Source organism: Accipiter gentilis, chromosome 22 (assembly GCF_929443795.1).
Source record: "Accipiter gentilis chromosome 22, bAccGen1.1, whole genome shotgun sequence".
In the NCBI taxonomy this organism is placed as follows: domain Eukaryota; kingdom Metazoa; phylum Chordata; class Aves; order Accipitriformes; family Accipitridae; genus Astur; species Astur gentilis.
The window spans coordinates 10,806,174-10,825,471 of NC_064901.1; the positions used below are offsets into that span (position 1 = coordinate 10,806,174).

The 19,298-nt window shown below is 39.3% G+C and overlaps 1 protein-coding gene and 1 long non-coding RNA gene across 2 annotated transcripts in view; one reads left to right on the top strand and one right to left on the bottom strand.

The window, feature by feature from the left end:
• AQR (aquarius intron-binding spliceosomal factor) overlaps positions 1 to 10,194 on the bottom strand; it is a 62,298-nt gene extending 52,104 nt beyond the window's left edge. Inside the window, exons 1-8 of the mRNA XM_049825124.1 lie at positions 10,037 to 10,194; positions 9,111 to 9,167; positions 7,881 to 7,921; positions 6,814 to 6,849; positions 4,458 to 4,578; positions 2,998 to 3,138; positions 1,295 to 1,363; positions 450 to 550 (exon numbers count right to left, since the gene is read on the bottom strand). Of these exons, the coding sequence (XP_049681081.1) occupies positions 450 to 550; positions 1,295 to 1,363; positions 2,998 to 3,138; positions 4,458 to 4,578; positions 6,814 to 6,849; positions 7,881 to 7,921; positions 9,111 to 9,167; positions 10,037 to 10,120 (650 nt within the window). The 5' untranslated portion in view covers positions 10,121 to 10,194. The remainder of the gene's footprint in view (positions 1 to 449; positions 551 to 1,294; positions 1,364 to 2,997; positions 3,139 to 4,457; positions 4,579 to 6,813; positions 6,850 to 7,880; positions 7,922 to 9,110; positions 9,168 to 10,036) is intronic.
• A 423-nt stretch (positions 10,195 to 10,617) lies between these two features.
• Positions 10,618 to 11,952, top strand: LOC126049181 (uncharacterized). The gene is made up of 3 exons (XR_007509122.1): positions 10,618 to 10,701; positions 10,861 to 11,005; positions 11,097 to 11,952. It is a non-coding gene; the product is annotated as an uncharacterized LOC126049181 (long non-coding RNA).
• Positions 11,953 to 19,298: the final 7,346 nt, after the last annotated feature.

Genomic DNA, 19,298 nt, shown 5'->3' on the forward strand with positions numbered 1-19,298 from the left:
GAGAAGTATGTCACCATCTACACCTCACCACATTGCAACACAAAAGTATTGGAACATTTAACTTTGGTGAGATAAGACACAAATTTATTCAAATACCTGCCTAAGCTATTTGCTTAAGAGCTAAACATTTGTTAAAGGTCATGAAAAAATACGAGTAACTACATGAATATTCTCTTATGGCTTTCACCCTACAGCTCTAAGATTTGGTATCACAAATTCACTGATCAAATAAAATATTAAGTTCTATAACAGTATTTTGCATAAAGACTGCTGGAAAACAAAATAGTTTCCAGGAGACCATATATGATCAATCCTTATTTGCCATATTCACAGGTGTTTTTTTAAAAAAAAACCCACATTTTTTTTATTGAAACAATTTATTTTAGCTGAAACACGATGAATGCATTAAGGGCTTTGGATTTAACAGGAAAAAATTTCTGTAAACATACCGCATTCTTGTCTCCTCATCCATTTTCTCATCATTTTTCTTAATTAGATTCCAGAATTTTCTTAGTTTTGGTGTCTTTTTCAGCTCTTGTTCCAGTCGTTTCTGAAATGTTAAAATGTTATTCAGTCACCAAGAATCCTTTTTTCCACAAGTGATAAAAATACAATCCAGTCTTCTTATTAAAAAAGAAAAGATATATAGAAAACTGAAATAAATAGCTGTCTCAGACTAATCTCAATAAGTATCACTGTAAAACAAGAATGTAATACTGCTAGAGAGAGTCTAGACACGGCTAGATCATAGAATCATTTAGGTTGGAAAAGACCTTTAAGATCATTTGAGTTCAACCATCAACCATGACCACTAAACCATGTCCTGAAGTGCCTTGTCTACACGCTTTTTGAATAACTCCAGGGATGGTGACTCAAGCACTTCCCTGGGCAGCCTGTTCCAATACCTGACAACCCTTTCAGTAAAGACATTTTTTCCTAATATCCAATCTAAACCTCCCCTGCCACAACTTGAGGCCATTTCCTCTCGTCCTAATGTCAACTCCATTCCCTAGTCCCTGTGATCTCATGGTGTTGTCTACAAATTATAGCTTGAAGAAGCTATAAGCAACAAAGCTTAATTTTATGAAAAATTATATAATTAATAATTACAATTCCAGGGAAATCAGCAACAAACAAGAAAGAGAATTTTACCAAGCACACAAAAATCTAATTCCATAGCAACGCGGGCAGCTTCAAATACTAGACTTCCATAACAGTATTCCATAAAAATTCACTTTACAGACTTGGATAAAGCTTAGAAAATTGCTTCGCCAGTTTACAGTGTTGTGCTTACAGGTTGTAGAGCCATCCACATTGGTAAGGAAATGAGCTGCTGCACCTGACCTCTGATCAAATCCACTTCCTGTTAGAAAGTTACAGACAAAAAATGTTTTTTTTTAAAATTCTTATGTTTCCCGACATGCCTGTCTTACAAAATACATCAAGGTACAATACCATCTGAGAAAAATATATATGTTGTTGTATTAGACTTCACAATTTCCTAACAGGAAACTGTGCAACAGCCCTACCCAGTAACACTTAAAACTGTTGACAACTTCCACATTTTAGGTTCTTTTCATGGATTCTGTCAGTTCTTAATACTTCAGCAGGGACCCCACCCATGTAAGTATTTTTAGCATAGAAGCTGATGAGAACTCATGTTCCTTCTTCAGTCATTTCTTGTTCTTGAACTGAGCTTTCTTTACTGTGCTTTCTCTAGGTTTTTTTACTCTATTCTTTCTCTCCTGAAACCCTTCATTTATCAAGTTTCTCCCACTTCATCTACGCTCTTTCAATTACCTGAAATAACTGATCTTCTCTATAATTCATGTAACTTCAACTGTTGTTTCAAATGTTCTCTCTCCAATTCTGCCTGATCCACAAAGTTTTCTTAAACTACTGAAAAACTTCCATTAACATCTTAAATATGTCTTCATAGACAAATACTCCATTCTCAGCATTCTGAAACTCCACAAGTCAGGGCTCCTTACTTAAAACACTACTGTGACTATCCTGTTCTGCATTTCGCAAAGAAGGGCAGCTTCTAATACCAGTATGCTTTTACAAGCACTTTTTAACTCACTTCCATATCATGTTATATGAGAAACATGCTCTGCAAACAGGATTCCATACAGTCACTATCAAACCCGCCTTTAAAGTGAAGATCCATTGTACCTTGGCCACTACAGAAAAGTACTACCTCAATAAACTATACATGTAAGGTTTAGGATGATTACTGGCTCCCATAATCATTCCTAATTCCAAAATCAAATAATACATTTTCTAAACTGTTTTGTCTGCAAAACATGATTTTGTTCTTTATTTGGGCAGGCCCTGATTTTGACTGATATATCCTGTGTGCAATGTAAGTAAAGATAAAGCCCAGTAGCAAGAGAGGTAATAGAGTACTGTTTCATATAACAGATAACTGTAAATTATTCTCCACACTTGCTACTTAGGATCTATAACTGTGTTTTTACTATAGATTGAGAACACAACTTGGTCCAATGCTTTCTTAAAACTAACTTGGGAGAAGTGCAGATAGAAATATTATCTAAACCTGGTTTCAAAAGTGAAAAAAATTACTGTCTTTCTCAATAGTTAATGGAAATAATTTTGTGCAATTTCACAGCCAAACTACAAAGAGTACAGTAGTAAGTAACCTGCTTTTAAGTGTAAAGCACCTTTTCAAATATAAATACGTATTTTTTAAGCACCATTTTAAATATAAGTCTGAAAACATGCCTTTAAATTGCACTAAGTGCCAATCCTCCAATTTCAAGTCTCTTCTATGACCTTGTGTCACAGAAAAGCAAACGTGACAAGAGAGATAAAGCAAGAGTCAAAAAGAGGGGTAAAAGCCCTCCGATACGGTCATCGTCCTTAAATGGGAGTTTTGCTTCATCTGTCTCATAAGAAGAAATTGCTCAAACTAAACTGCTATTAACACAGAACAGCATAAACACACTGGAAGTATTACAGTTACTTTTAACATACCAAACTATTGAAGCAGTGATCAAGGAAAAGCAGCAGGACTGTCTGTTCATGCAGAGAATATTCACTGTCATTTTCAACCAGTGATGCTTCCAGTATGCATTTGAAAAAGAAGGGAAAGTGTTCTGGCTTTTTTTTGAATGTCTAGGAAAAGAAGAGGAAGTTGATTTTGAGTCAGGTTGATACAAATCATTCCAATCTTCATTCATGTAACATAGCTTAAGTTCTCTAAATCCATTTAAATCTATAAAAGGGAGGATTAGTTTTTCTCTTTTTCATTTATTCTGACCAGGCAGCACAAGCAAAACAGACTAATGATATCCTCCTGACCAGGGATCCTCACACTATGGGCATGCTCGTCGTGGGACTACTGCCTTCTGCGTAGTCTAACAGAGATGGTGCATAGGACAAACTGAACAAGAAGCACAAGTGGAGTGGATTGTGTTGTGGGAATGTTCAACTGGTGATTGCATAGAATTACTGTAAAAGGACACAGGTTAGAAGAGAATTGGTAGATTTTGGCCAAAACTATGGCAGCTGTTTAGTGATCTGCAAGAAGTGAGCAGGTAAAAACCAGCAGAGATTAATTACAGTTGTGGAACTCTCACTCAGCTACATCAGTAGGAAAAAGGTAAACCAAATAATCATCAAGATAAAACCATTTCTTTACAAGGGCAGCCACGTACCAAATAACAAATTTAACTAAGCTGCCTGGAAAGTAACATGCACCTGTCATTTTGCATCTAGTACGTATGCCAGAACAACAACAACAACAAAAAAAAAAAGACGCAGACATCATATGAGCACGTTATTAATCCTTTGTGCTTTGCCAGCACTGAAGTAATGGCACTACTATTGGAGTAAGTGTTTCTGAAATAAAGCTTGCATAGAATTTCTTACTAGGCTGATGTTGTTGAGATGGCCTGTGAGAACTGGACTGTTGCAGAAACACTAAATAATTTCTAAACCTATTACTACAAAAACCAGTACACACAAAAGCAGAATAAGATATTATCTTAGTATAAAATTCCATGCAAGAAAGCTACAAAACCATATTCACAGGTTTTAAGCAAGACAGTATTGGATAATATTTTAGATTTCCAGTGGTGCCTTCTTATATCCACAGATATAGAAATCCTTTTTCCTTTCAATATCAGAGCAAGAACTTCTCTGCAAATGCCTGACTTTTGTCAAGTGCCAAAAACGCAAATGCTGATGATGATGTAAAGGCATCACACAGCAGAACAAAGGACTCGCGCACCGAAGCAATCAGGTGATTTTTCATCTGTCCATTGCTTTCTCCAAAAAAACCACACACTTTAAAACATCATGAGACATTCCAGCTGAGGTACCATTTACTTTTAACACAAGCTTTGCTACCTTCTGTCAGTATAAGTGATCACACTGCAAAAGCTGCAACTTGCAGATCAAAGTCAATTCTAGTTGTAATTGAAATTGGTTACCTCCCACGCAGGGACATTCTCTCTGAACTTCTCATTCACCATACAGCAGATTGACATTAAATATGCCTTACTGGACACCTCTGGAGAATAATTCATCCACAGGTAATTTTCAAGGTACTGGCTGTGAAGAGACAAAGAATGCTTCATTAGTTGCTGCCACCCACACAACCTGTCACTCATTTAAAAGAGCAGTTATCCACAGGGGTTTTTTCCTCCTTCTCCTTAAAGCCATCTCTATAGTTTGTGAGTAGTTCCTGACGTTACCTGTCATCTACGTCACTGCAGCAAAACTTGTTAGACTTGGTAACTGCTACAAGAGACAGATGAGTTTCTTATCAGGAAGACACATTCATCAGAGGGTTTTCAAGTGTGACAAGTAGCCACAGCTCAATACAAAGACATAACATGAATTCATGTTTATTTTCCAAAAGAAGAACAAAAAAAAAAAAACAAACCACCTTCACTTGTCTAAAGAATGTCACATGCAGCATCTCCTAGCATAAGATGCAAAAGACAACTACCATAAAACAGTATTTGTATTATTAAATAACCTTTCTTGTAAAAAATTATGAATCATCTAGAGAGATTTTATGCTTCTAATAATATAAAAGCAATAATTTTTTTAATAATTTTATTTTTAATAAATTAAAAATTTCTTCTTCATTAATATGGCACATTTCTCATAGAAGAGATTCTTAAATTGGACAAACAACTGTCTCCCTCCTTTAACTTCCTCCTGAAGCTATGCAGGAATTACTCCCGAGGAGGCAATCCCTAAATCCATCATTCCCAGTACACGTGCACTTTGTGCTGTTTTGACAACTGCCACCAGAAAGTGGAAAGTCTTGTTTCTTCCTAAACAAGCTGCTCATCCATTCCTTCATCTCAAGGCCTGCTCTAACATTCATTTGGCCCCTCATGAGCCAACTCAGTTTTACCTATTTACTTTTTTGAACAGCTTACTTTTCTGATGTATTACAGTAAGCTACTTCAATAGTTTAAGATAAGACAAGTACCAGTGATGGTGGTGAAAAAACACAGTGAGAACTTGTATATAACCAGGAGCAAAAGGCTCAGTAATGGTCAGACAGGGATTTACACTTTCTGGAAGTTCAGCCAAAATGCGTAGCTTCAGATGGAGCTGAGACAACGTCACAGACATAAACAAGATGAAATACATACTGCTTCCCAAGAGCTTGGGTCTACCAACGGGAGGGGGAAACCCCCCCCAAAACTCCACTGAACTTCATACATCATTTCACCCAAGAATTCCAATAAACTTCAATACGTTTTAGTAAATACTATTATGCCTCCAAGTGATGACAAACATACGTGAGCAAGAATGACAGACAGGAAAATCTCATGTGTGCAAAGACAGGAGAGCTTGACGGACAGGTTGGGGGAGTCGGGGTAAGAAGAGAAAATGACTTACAGGACAAATGGCAGTAGATGTGGCTATAGACCAGAAAGTATTAAATTTACATTACAGGTTGGTAACATTAAGAATGTTCACAGAAAGAATAAAACCCTGTAACTCCATGGTTGCTGGCATACGAATTCCAGAAGTCATGCTACCAGCATGCTGTTTGTTAGCATCAAACCCCAAACCATAGCCTATATTTTCTCTTCTATCTTTTCTAATAAAGAAGCAGGGAACAGAGGGAAGTTTGTCCTACTTTTCCCAGTTAGTGGTACTACCCATGTATTTCAGCCTTCTGAAATGAAGAATCTCTCTCAACCAAAAACCATCTCATTCTGTCTGCTCATAAGATTTCAGAGATAAACAGAGCCAAACAGAACACTAAATATTGTGCTTTTAAATATGTCAATATTGCAAATATTTATTTTACATTATTTTAGACATGCTTCATGAATTCTTCCAGGAAAGTCTGAAGTAGCTGTAACAACCTTCTGGACAGATTTCCATTTCTTTTCAAGAGAAGAAAATGTTAGTGATGCTGCTGCAGCACAATTAATTTTTAACCTCACAGTAAGAGACTTAATCCAAAAAATTCCTCTGACTTTGGTGAGTTCTAATTTAAGGCTTAATGACACATTCCAAATTACAGACTCAAGTTTTTCACCTATTTCATTCATACGCTCTTCTTTGGTGCTTCACTAGAAATTCAGAATCATAAACCAAGATACTCTGATATGTTACTTACGCTTATGGAATTATTTCCTCCTTAAATTAAGCTCTCCTCACTTAATTTGCCTAGGTACACAATTCAAAGCTTTAATAAGTAGGAACAAATGAGTACACTACCTTCAAACTGACTTACTGTCTTGTATTTGCTTCTTCTCTTTACAGGTTCCTATGAAAAAATAATCTAAAATTTCACTCCAATTAGCTTACCTGAATTCAAGAAGCATTATCTTTCTAATAGCAAACCTAAAAAGGAAGAAGTAATCAATTAACACAGGAAAGAAAGCCTCTCATACACATCTTAGCTGCATGGAAAATGGCTGTATCTTCCCTTATTTTGTTATATAATGAAACCTGTAGAAACATCTAGAAATTACTTCTGCCTTCTCTTTTCCATGCCAGAGCAACCACTTGAATGCAGAAGCAACTGCTCTAACACTGTGAAAGCTAAAGTTCATGCAGGTTCAGTAAGCAATCAAATTCACATTTTAAAAAAAAAAATAAATATATCCATCTAGACCTTTTAAATATGAAGACACCACTTCCAATAGCCTTGAAGACAAAAATTGCTAGAAGTCAAGAGTGTCTTCTTGAAAACTACAACTATGTATTTAATCAGTTCATAATGGTATCTCTTCTTAGTGACTGGAAATGGAAGTTTACTCTGATCCTGTATGGCAATTCTTAGATTACTTTCATAAAGGAATAATAAAGGGAATTCTCTCCAGAGCTCAAACTTCCCCTGAAAAATTCTAAACAGCTAAGTTTACAACTCTTTTCTGTACACACAGCTGTAGAATGCAGTTTATCTTGAATTCTTTGTCTCCCCCATCTAACAATACGATTCACTGAAATGAGACTTGCCCTTTATAAACCTGGTAACAATAATTAGGGAAAAGAGCAAAAAGCTAGTGGCAGCACACTCCTCAACCAAATTTTTTTTTCTTTACATACCTTAGCGAGAAAAGCAGAGACCAGGCTTCTATAACCATCACAACAAAAACAACATAAAACACAACAGAATGCCAGATCAAGGAGCCAAACAATATTATGTCCAACCATCACATTTAAGGATTATGAGCTCATGAACTTTCTTTTTGCCACATTCAGACTTTGAAATGCCACAATGATTAAATGACTCAAACGCTCTCCAGTCATTTTCATCTGCTTTCAACATGTAAATGCATTTTAAAATATTCTACAAAACATTAGAAACCACTTCAATACAGATAATCATGGAATGCTTGTCTGTACGTGAAAGTGACTAGTGTACTTACTTTGACCTGACAATTTCTTTTATATATACATCTTCAATAACCTATGGGAAAGAATATTTCCAAAAAATGGGTTAAGAATTTTATACACTTCATAAAGTGATTAAAAATGCATTAAGACATCTTATGCACTCAAAGTTACTCTGAGTTGGTTACTCTCTGCTTACTGCCATTTGATTAAAAACGTAGTAACAATTACGCCTCAGCTCTGAACAGTCCAAAAGCTTCATAGACACATATTCTCACAATGAAAGTGAATCAACTTAGGGGAAAGCACACGATGATAGAGAATTGATAGAACCTTCATTCAAGTTATTTTGAAGAATAACCTATATCTCACCAAGATTTTTCGTATAAAAGTCAAACAGATATGCAAACTTTTTTATTGTTAATCTTTGGCTTATTGTTGAATTTAAAGAACAGTCTTCAAGAGGCAAGTCTGCATTAACTCAATCATCTGTTGTCACTGTTTCTTTTAACTGACTTTTAACCAAATCCAGACACTTTTATCTCATTTTCCCAACAGGAATTAAAAGAATCTGCACTATCTGATGCAGTAGGCACACTTTGACGTCACGTAACAGAGAGATGCAATTCAGCTGCTTACGTACATCCTAGTTCTAACAATCACAGACAAATACTAACACAAATACTACAAAGAAAGTGAGTAAACTGAGGCTGGAAAGGGAGATTTAGCCAAACACCCACAAGGGAAAGAGACCTAACGTGTAAGAACCCCGCACTACAGAAAACCAACACAAAATCAAACACATCATGATCAATTTTAAACATTCAAAATACACATATCCACCAGAACAGCACTAAAGTTGTCCGATCAAAACTCTCTGAAAAAGCTTTTAAAAAGAAGTACAGAGTTCAGTAATACCTGCATCCTTCATCTTCCTTGGATTTTTAAGAGTAGCCCCTCCTCAAACATCTTTTAACCTCAAAGGAGATGCTCAAAAATCTTTTACTCTCATAAGTTCTTGGCCAAAATAAAGTGAACAAATAGCATTCAAAAGAACTGCACTAGCTACAGCACACCTTCATAGCGGTGCCTACATTTATAAACTACAAATACATAGCAAATTATAGTGTGTTAAGCAACTGTTGATCTTCCAAGCAGTCTCCTATACTCTTATATAAAATAAGCACTACTGGAAGTGGGCACATCAGAAAAAGGTTGATCCTCATTCTTTTACGCCCCAACAGAATTCCCGTAGAGGTATTTACCTTTGACTCAAAAGACAGTTTTTTCTTCACATGTGGAGCCCAGTATTTGTTTGCTAACTGTATGGGGGAAAATAAAAAAAGGTTAAATGTATACCTTTTCAGTTGCAGTGATACAATAACTCTGTAACACATCCCATCCCCAAACTTTATTTCACTAGTATCGTGCTTAATTTCAGCTTATGGTGACTACAGGTAACAAAATTATGTCTTCCAACAGCAATGCTTTTCAACCATTTAAGGTTTAATGCCTAAATCTTGTCCAACAGAGGTGCGATTCTCTGTAAAAATTTCAGCTCCATAGACTGCTATATAATAAACAATTTTTTTTCTTAAGTTACTTCTAGCAAATCCCTCAAAAATACACCATGACCTTTCAGGGACTGCAAACCCCAGATTGCAAATGACTATGCTCGCATTAAGGAATTTCACAAGGAACTAGAGGCTATATATAAAAGCTCTGACGTTGTAAGGCTGTTTGCTGTAGCCATCACTTCACCAGAAGCCCCGAGCTTCCCAGGTGGGAAGAGCTTCCCAAACAACTTTATTCAACCTTCTTTATGCTGTAGAAGAGGAAGGAAAGCAGCACTTCAGCGCAAAAACCCGAACGCTTGCATAGAAGCCCTTAAAACGTTCAGCTGCAAGAAACTGCCGGCAACTCTTCACCTAATCTAACAAGGCTGATATATTTTGTGGTGCTGCTCTGGTGCATCTCTCCGGTCTGGGGACACACGCCCTTCCGTACGTGACCCAGGCCTTAAACCTCTCCTCCCTTGCCCCAGAACAAGACCCGTTCCCCAGCACCCACTCCCTGCAAAGTCTCCCTAAACGCCGAGGCGCCGGAACGGCCTCCCTCGCCCGCACCGGGCTCCGGCGGCGGCAGAGGCGGCCCGGAGACCCCCCGCGGGCCGCTCCCCGGCCGGCCCTACCTGGGTCACGTACTCCGCGTTGATCTGCGACACGGTGGGCGCCACGATCTTCTTCGGCGGGGCCGAGGACGCCGGCGCCGCCATGGTGACGCCGGCCCAAGGCGCTGCCACGGGCCGGGCCGCGCCGCTCTCCCGCCACCGCTCTCGGCCCGGGCCAGGCCCAGCGGCATGAACCTCCGGGTACGGTGCAGCGGAGAGGGGACGGCTTCCGGGGCGAGGAGCGCTAGAGCGGCCGCGGGCAGAGGAGGGGCGGCGGCCGCGCCACCTGCCGCGCCTTCCCCGCCACTGCCGCCGGCGGGCGCGGAGCGGCGGCCTCTCCCCGGCCCGGCCCGGCCCGGCCCGGCCCGGCCCGGCCCGGCCCGGCCCGGCCCGGCCCGGCCCGGCCCGGCCCGGCCCGGCCCGGCCCGGCCCCGGCGCCCCCCTTGGCTGTCCCTCGGCCCGGGCCCGGCGCATCCCCGGCTGTCCCCCAGGCCCGGGCCCGGCTGTCCCCCGGCCCGCCCCCCCGGCTGTCCCCAGGCCCGCCGCCGCCGGCGGTGAGGTGGGTCTGGGCCGCGTTGTGGCGGTCGCCGGCAAGGGCCGGCCTCGGTAGCGGGCGGCCTGCTCGGCCCGGCCGGCCCCGGCAGCGCCAGGCGGCCTTTGCGAGGAACTCCGCCACGAGCTGTTCAGTGAGTCCGTGATGAAGGGCGACAGGCTGTCATAGAAGAGCGGGCGGGGGGGGAGGGAGGGAAGTTTCTTCCCCTGGTTTCTTCTCTGGTCACCCTTCAAACGCTCTGTAAATCCACTTAGGGTGACTCCTTCTATTTTGTTATTTGTTTATCACTTAGAGCAAAGGTTTCTGTCCATCTAATGTGGAAAAGACCCACCCTTACTCACATCAAACGAACACCACCGAGATCCCAGCACAGCTGCGTGCTCTCTGGTACACATCCCTATAATTCAGGAAATCTGTGGAGGAGAGGAAAGGCAACGGTAAGAGGGGAAAACTACCTGCTCACAGAAGTCAGCAGTTTGGTAATGATTTAGAGTGGTTTGCAATTAACTTACTCTATTTGGTAAACAGATTAATTGAGGAGGAAATTAACAGACTCCCTAGAGAAGTTGCGGTGCTTTGTTTCTGCGCTCATTATCCAGCACCTGCCACTGGAGGAGTACTTTAAACTTCCAGGAGGATACCATTGAAGTCTGTTTGAATACGACCTCCTTTGTTTTGATATTAACGTGATCTCCATTTCATTTCTTCAAGCAGAGGTTAAACTAAATATTCTTTCTGAAGTTGAATTAGAATGTACAATGGGAATGGAAAAAGTAATGACAGTACCTTGAATAGCATCGGGCAACGGTTGCATTCAAATAAATATGCCTACTGCGTGCCTTTGCTTTAAAAGATCCAGAAAATGTAAGTTTTCTCTGTGAGAACTAATAAAATCAAAGGTACAAAAGTACCAGTAACAAATTCTGTAAAAACCAAGGATTGAGCGTTGCCTTGTCTAATGATTGAAACTTTCAGAGTTCTGTAATTTGATGAAAAATACGCAAATGCAAAGCACTTAAAATACACTTAAACCAACGTACCCCCCTCTGACACTTAAAATTTTGATAAAAATCAGCGTATTAAGATGCTTCAATTTAAATTCATCAACTTAGAGGTTGCGGCTTCATGACTGACTTAGGCTTATTGAAACCTATGCAAATGGAACTACCCCGTTTGGTTCTGCCCTTGCTCCATCACTTGGTACAACAGCTAGCACTTGCATCCATGGACAAGTGTAGAAAATACAAGTAAAATTGTAGCCACCTAATCTCTGAGGTGGCTGGCTGAGCCATACTAGTATGTTGCTGCATCTTAGCTGATAATACTGCCTACGGTGTCCTCTCCCAACTTACCTTCCACAGTTAGGTTGGTCTGTGTTTGACTACCTCAGGAATCAACTTACATAGCTTACATTTGCATGTATCAGAACAAGTAGAAATAGAACAGCTTGTCAGTTTGGCAAACAAAAGAGAGTACTTTTACTATCCATAAGTAGACTAGAGGGATAAATGGCAGGAAGGGAAGGAACTATTGAACACAAATCGGTGATAAAAAAGGACAAAGGAATGTAAGTTCATTACTTATAGGCTGAAAATAGAAAAGCTTCTAAAACTGGCTTTCAGATGAGAGCCAAAAGTTTGACTGTCACTACAGTCAATGTGGCGACAGAGGTCCTTCCAGAGACCAAATCAGAACCAATTTAAGTGCTCTGACTCATTTTCTGAAGGAGCTTCTGATATTAGAAACTAATATTAGATTACTAATATTAGGCAATGTGATTACATCCCTCAGTGGCAATGTCAAATAAAGTGATAAAGATCTCCTCCCTATAAATAATGCATTAAGTATTTCTCTATAAGGGGTATTGTTTAGTTACAGAGTGCTGGGACAGTAAGACTACAGATAAATAGCACAAGTATAAATTAGTGTTTTGGCAAAATACTTTGTTTTCAAGCCTCAAGAGCAGCTGAACCTTTAAAGAGGAGTTGTGGTGAGACCAGCCATAGTGACGCCCAGTGTTGTACCTATGTCTCCGTCTGCGAATCTCACCCCAGCTCACAACTGTCTATCAAGACTGGTCTTTTGAACACTCTGCTTAGTTTCCCCCAGAGTGCAGGCACATCTGTCTCTTTCCACCCCAAACTGCTTTGTAGTCAGGGGAGGAATAAAACCCTGCACCCTGTCGTCCCCACAGCCGTCTGTGAAGTTCTCCATCTTTCTGTACTCATTGACTTAACACGTCAAGAAAATCAAGTGTTCTTTCTCTTCAAAAATCTGTTAATTCATTCATGAAGACATGTATTATTTAAAAAGTCACACATTTGAGTAGATGCAGTTTTCAAGACTATTATTAATTTCTAGGCTGCATACAGTCCTGGTCAATTTATATTCAATGCTGTGCTGTTTTCTTGCTTAATTAGCTCTTCTTGTTTTGGATGCTTGCCCTCCTATACTATTGTAGCCAGGAAAAATAGGCTTTTCTCCTCTTCTTTGTAACCTATACAAGCCAAGGTCATCAATAACCTGGCCATTGCTTTTATCTCAATGATACTCTTCCGAATACAGTATCAGTGGGTCAGGAAGTGTCTCGTAATAATCAGCAGGGATTGATTCTATGTTCTGTCCCATCTACCTTTTAGATTATTTTAGGTTCTACCTAGAGTCACAGAAATTATTAATTTCTAGCAATGAAAACTCCAAACAATTAATCTATAAGGATTTCTAATATTAATTGATTTTAAGGTTTGTTGTTGGTTTAGGGTCTTCAGTAAGACATGACCAGTGAAACTAGATTCAGCAGCTACATACTTCTAATATAAAAGTTGTTTCACTTTGTCCTGTTTCACACAAATACAGAGATTTATACCCTTTGAATGTTTTATCTTTCAGCTTCTTAGACCTAAGTAAACACTGCCCTGAGAGGTGCAGACTCAGTATGGATACCATCTTGCACCTATGTAAACTGGTGGGAAAGCTTTGTTCCAAAGCAGGTAACAAATACCAGCACTGCACTCGGGGTGCAAAGTGGCATTTCCTTACCCACTCTAGTCATCAGGTTCCCTCAAAATTATGAGCAGGCATTGGCTGACTCCTCCTCCAAGCAAGCATTGTGCTAGGGACAGATGGTTCCCCATGTGCCTCAGCCTGGTCACTGCAGTACAGCAGCAGCAATTACTTCTGGCTCTTTGATCTGGAGTGATGGGGCAGCTACCATCACAACTCTACTATTGTCTGAACTCCCAGTCGCCAGGGGAGCAGCAGCAGGTGGAGGTTCCCCTAACATAAGACAGAATTGAAGATGTTGAAACCTTCTTGCCAGGGTGAGGACTCTGTTCCCTCATAGCAGAGGACATGCTAACACTGCTCTGATGAAACAGAAAAGCAGCTCACTGGCAGCACTGTCATACTGCTCCACGCTCTCCCACCCAGGGGTTGTTTTCCTGCTGCTCCACCAGTACAATTTCAAGCTAGGCCTAAAGCTCCAGTGCATGATAAAGGCTGTTGAGTCTTTGGCCTGCATTACTTCTTGCTGGAGATGCAGGGGCCTCTTCTTCCTTCCAAAACCATTGAATATGGCTGTATTTCTGCTTACAACAGTAGTTTTTACCCTTTTCTATGTATGTTGAATACCCGTAGAGTTTCTTGGACCTTGTGGTACATAACTCGGAGGCCAAGAGAAGTCTACATTACTTTTTTTCAAAACTGAGCTGCGATTGTTCTGACAGCAATGTTCTGTACGCAGAAAGTCAAAACCATGTAAGTCCTAGAGGGAGATGGCTGAATTGTGCCTTCCCTGTGCACAACTTAAAAATATTGAGGTGGTCCAGGTGATTTTTTTGTAGAACTATGCTTCTCAGGATGGAGGTCTAGATATCTGGGGTGCGTCTCACTGCCATACAGGAGTTTGTTATCTGGCCTAATACAATTGCATTATACTAAATGCATAAGCTTATCTTTGGGGAAGTACCTAACTGCACACTGGATACCTTAACTTAGGGTAGATGAATCCCAGCCCCAGTGACATTAGCGGTATGTTGGGTAGGCTTTCTGTGAAGCAAGGCCATAAAGCTTAGGAGACTGCATCTCTTTAAAATCAGCTTTTACTTCTGGCTTGTTGACTTTTACATGTAAACACAAGGTTTTTTTGAGAAGCATCCCTCTGAAACAGAAAGCTCCAAACATGAGAATTTGAAGTCTCGTCATGTATATGTACAAACTTGCACATACAGCTTTTTCTTCTAACCATGAATATGCAGCATTTTGAAATATTACTTGCAAAGTTATATAAGTTTTTGAAATGGATGGGGGGGTGAGTGGCATAGAAATGGAACAATATGTACATTATTCAGCAACGACCAGAAACCTCCTCTGTCTCTTACCTGTTGATATGATACGAGAAGCATATTGATTTAACCTGCTTTCAGGTAAATAAAATTTGGAAAAGCTCAAAAAAGATCAGCAGAATCTTTCAACATGTAAAAAGCTTAGGCAAAATGACAGGGGTTATTCCTCTGGTTATAGCTTATCCTTCATAGCAGTTAATATTCACGTAAACTAAATGTTCAGCCTGTTCATTACAGTTTTAAATCAATCGCATCACATTGGTTTTACTTTTTATTTATGTGCATTCTTCTAGTCCAAGAGTTTGTCACTGTGTTCATCTCATTAAATATGGGTACTCACTCAGTAAATATGTGTACTTCCACTCAGTAAATATGGGTACTTTCAAAAATGATGCCTCAGTTTAGTAACAGATGCTTCTTAAAATATTTAGAATTTTAAAAGTGTAAAGAAGCCGTCAGTAGCATTCTGATTTGTGTATAAATATTTATTTAGCACACGTTCTGGCCAATGTACTGCCCTTGATTTTTGTGCAAAACTTACAGTAACTTCAATGGAAATTCTGAGCTCACAACTAGAGAAAAATATGGTTAATTCAGCAACCCAGCTGCTTTTATATCCCAGAATAGCAAGCAGTGCCTCTAGTGAAGGAGGTGGGGAAATACGAGAGTTTATGTCATTCTTGGCTTTCTGTTGCTGGGCATACACTTGGGTAACACCTCAAGTTAGAGCAGACTCTGGGCTGTTCTATTTCTCTTAAGAGACTTTTAGCTGGGTTCGGAGCAGATCAGTGGTATAAAAATAAGAGGCCAATAGCCAGTAAAGCTCTAGAAATATTTGCTAGAAATCCTGTGAGAGGCTGTTATGTGATAAAATTTCTGTGGGGAAAAAAAAATTAATGTGAGATAAATCTGTTTGGTGGATGAACATGAGGCCTTCATCACTGAAATGAGATTCTAAGGAAAATAATTTCCTTTCTGCTAGTGCTAGCATGAGAAATGATATGGAAAGTTGAGTCTATTTGCAGGATCATTGTAAAAGTAGATTCTCAGTCACATACACTTTCTCACGATATAGGAAAAAAACCCAAACAGATTGCAGACAAAACTGAAGCACATCTAATGTGCAGCATAAAACATAATCAAGAGAGAACAATTCTAAGATGCTAACAGCTAGCTCCAGTCTCCTAAAGCTTTCATCCTTGCTTTTCTCCATATTTTCTAGGCTTTTGGTAGACATTTCCATTAGTACGTCAGAATTTTAAAAGAGGATAAAATGGCAATAAAACAGAATACCTACGGAAAACAGGAAAGTTCACACTGGTGTAATACCAAAAAATAATTTATTAACTTTTAATAATTTCTTATATTGAAAAACCCCTTCTACTGTGATATAAACTAAAATATTACACAACAAATCACTTTAGCTTATTGGCAAATGGACATTTTTCCTCTGCTAATTGCACTAGCATCAGACGCGCTATTCGATGCCTGAGGGAATTCTTATGAAGCTATTCTGACTACCCAAGTACCTGCTATTACTAAGACCCGGAGTATAAAATACAAGTTTAAGTGCACTATGGCAAACAAGGTTGCCAAGATACCAACCCAAGGTTGCTCTCAATATCATGAAAAAATCATAACGTTTTGATCTTAAAAATTATCCTCAAATTGACTGATATACTTGGGGTGTCTAGATGGCTTAGCAGATTTCTACTCAGTTTAGTAGGACTGTCTTGTCACTAACAGGAATCTCTCTGCTCAGCTGTATTTTCAGGATCCTCTTAGAATCAAAATAAAGTGGAAATTGAGGAAATCATCTGAGTTTCTGTAACTCAGCAAGCTACTTTTGCAAACACATACTAAGCATTAAAATTTATACTCTTTAAAAAAAAAGCACAAATACAATTATGCAAATTTGCACGCCAGGAAGATAAGTGTTTTCCTTGATGTCAATAGAAATTGAGTGCAATGCATTAGCAGTACAAATGGGAGACACCATGTGTAGCTGTTTTTTTTAGCTTAGGAATAGTATTTCTCTCCTTCACTAGGTCATCAAGGCACATTCCAGTGCCACATCCAGTGAAGCTGCCACAGGCAAAGCTGGATAGCCACCATTCCTGCGTGCTCATACTACCCTACGTACCCAGACCACTTCCAGTGGAGAAGACAGGCCACAGTCATAGCTGGTCAGATTCTCACATCTTCATGGACTCGCATCCTCAGGCAGCATTTTGCATGCTATAGCAGGACACGTTCAACAACCAGCTCCATGACTCTCCCCAAGTGACATACAGGGTTTCACAGATTCATACAATTTGGGAACAGGGACACTGGAAGGATTCCAGTGAAGAGGAAAAATTGCAGCTGCATATGCAAACTATGTCAGGTGTACAGCAGAATCGAGCCACATATTAGCATATCCCGGAAGCGGACAGGAACTGGAATGGCAGAGTATGGAAGTCAAACAGCATTCAGAGACTTGTGATAACTCAGGACAGACATAACGACACTTTCATGTTAGAACAGCAGTTCCTGAACAAGGAAATGATCAATTCTACTTGTGATTTTGTTGCCACAAGGCTGATTTCTCCTTCACTTGCATGGACTTTGAAGATTCACTTTTTTAACACAAAAAAATGCTAAAAAAGATGCTGTTTAAAAGCTGCTTGACAGAACTAGTCATTATATGAAGAAGTACAATTAATTTGCTCAACATGGACAAAATAAGGCATATAGGAGCATAGAAAAGTCACTTCTGTAATTTCAATTTTCCTTATGATAACTGCCTCTCAGACACATCTCATCCATAGCCATCAGACCATAAAACTAGGCTATTAAGTTAAAAGTTGCACTTTAAAAATCCACAAAACCTTGTGCTAGGAATATGAACTGTGACCCCTTTAGTTATTTAGGAGATCTAGGCATTTTCAACATTATTACAAGGGGCCATTAGAAGGACTGAATCCATAGTCTTTATTGATTGAAGAGTCATCCAACTGTACTTACCTAAGTGTTACTCGAGTGAGCTGTTGCAAGATGACTTTGAGTTTTACATTTATCCTAGAAGGCAGACAGGAAAACTAAATGTTGGATCCAGCTTCTCAATTTGAAGCCTAAAGTCTCACTAACTTCAGTTAAGTTTCTTTTGTGTCTATCTCCCATTTGCCTCACTAACTTTTCTTGTTGGCTCTGGGTATAATAGTGAGAGCAGATCACAGACAAGAAAGAAACCAAACACTCAGTGAGTAGGAGCTACAAAAGTGATTAAACAGTTTTTCTGTGGTTTATGATGGCTGTTTTTCTTTTTTTAATTTCTCCCTAGACATATATAGGAATACTTTTATTTTTATATATATATATATTGCAAGTTTTTACTTTCTGCAAACATTGCAAAGATTGCACAGCAATCAAAATCGTAAACATTTTAAAGTTATCCATAGCCACATTTCCTAGATAGAAAATGGACGATGTAATCAGTTAGTACTGCAGTTCCAGTGAATTTAGTATTGCATACTTTGTCTTTAAAAAAAAACGCCCTTCTACCTTTTCCTGCTTGTTTTAAAATATTTGACCCTTCTTTTATTCCACATAGAACTACCTCAAGGCTGAATCCACGCAGTTTGGGAAGTTTGCCTTGGGGGGGGAGCTCAGTATTAACCCAGGAAGACCCACTGTTTTCCTGTTTACAATATGCTTTTGTTCTGCATATAGTCTTAAAAAAAAAATCCACAACTTTAGTATTATGAGATTATTACTATTAGCCATCAGCTCATTCTAGCAAAACCACAGGCAATGTCTCTGCCACCAGACGCTTCAAAGATTGATGGATTGAACTTGCCTTGAAGTGTTATGGAAAATTACTAACATTCTAATGAACAACACTAGGTGTTATTGTTAACACTAGGAAAACCATTCTAATTCAAATTCTCAAAGGTACTTGGAGACTTTTACTGTTAACTTCAAAAGAGAGAGGATTTCAACCTTAAGATTTTTTTTCTCCTGACTCTTAGAAACTGCTTTACCCCTTTCTAGCTAGTTTATGCTATAATCCCCCTAAAATCATGAATTTATAATGACACAAAACCTTTCATAAAGGGGTAGAGAGCTGGATAAACAAAGTAGCCCTTACTGTCCTTCTGAAATCCCATGGAGCCCAAAGATTACATTAGTTTCCAAATTAATCAGACAGTAATAGTTCCCATGTATGTCTATTCATCCCTGAAAAGTAGCTTTCTGTATTACCTTCCCTTCATTTTACTCAAATTGGTATTTTCAAAACATACCAATGTTAGTGTTCTCTAAACATTACTCTCAAACATAGCATTTTTTAAAATGACTGTGACTCTTTAAGAAAGGTCTTATTATCTTTAAACATATTTATTTCTAT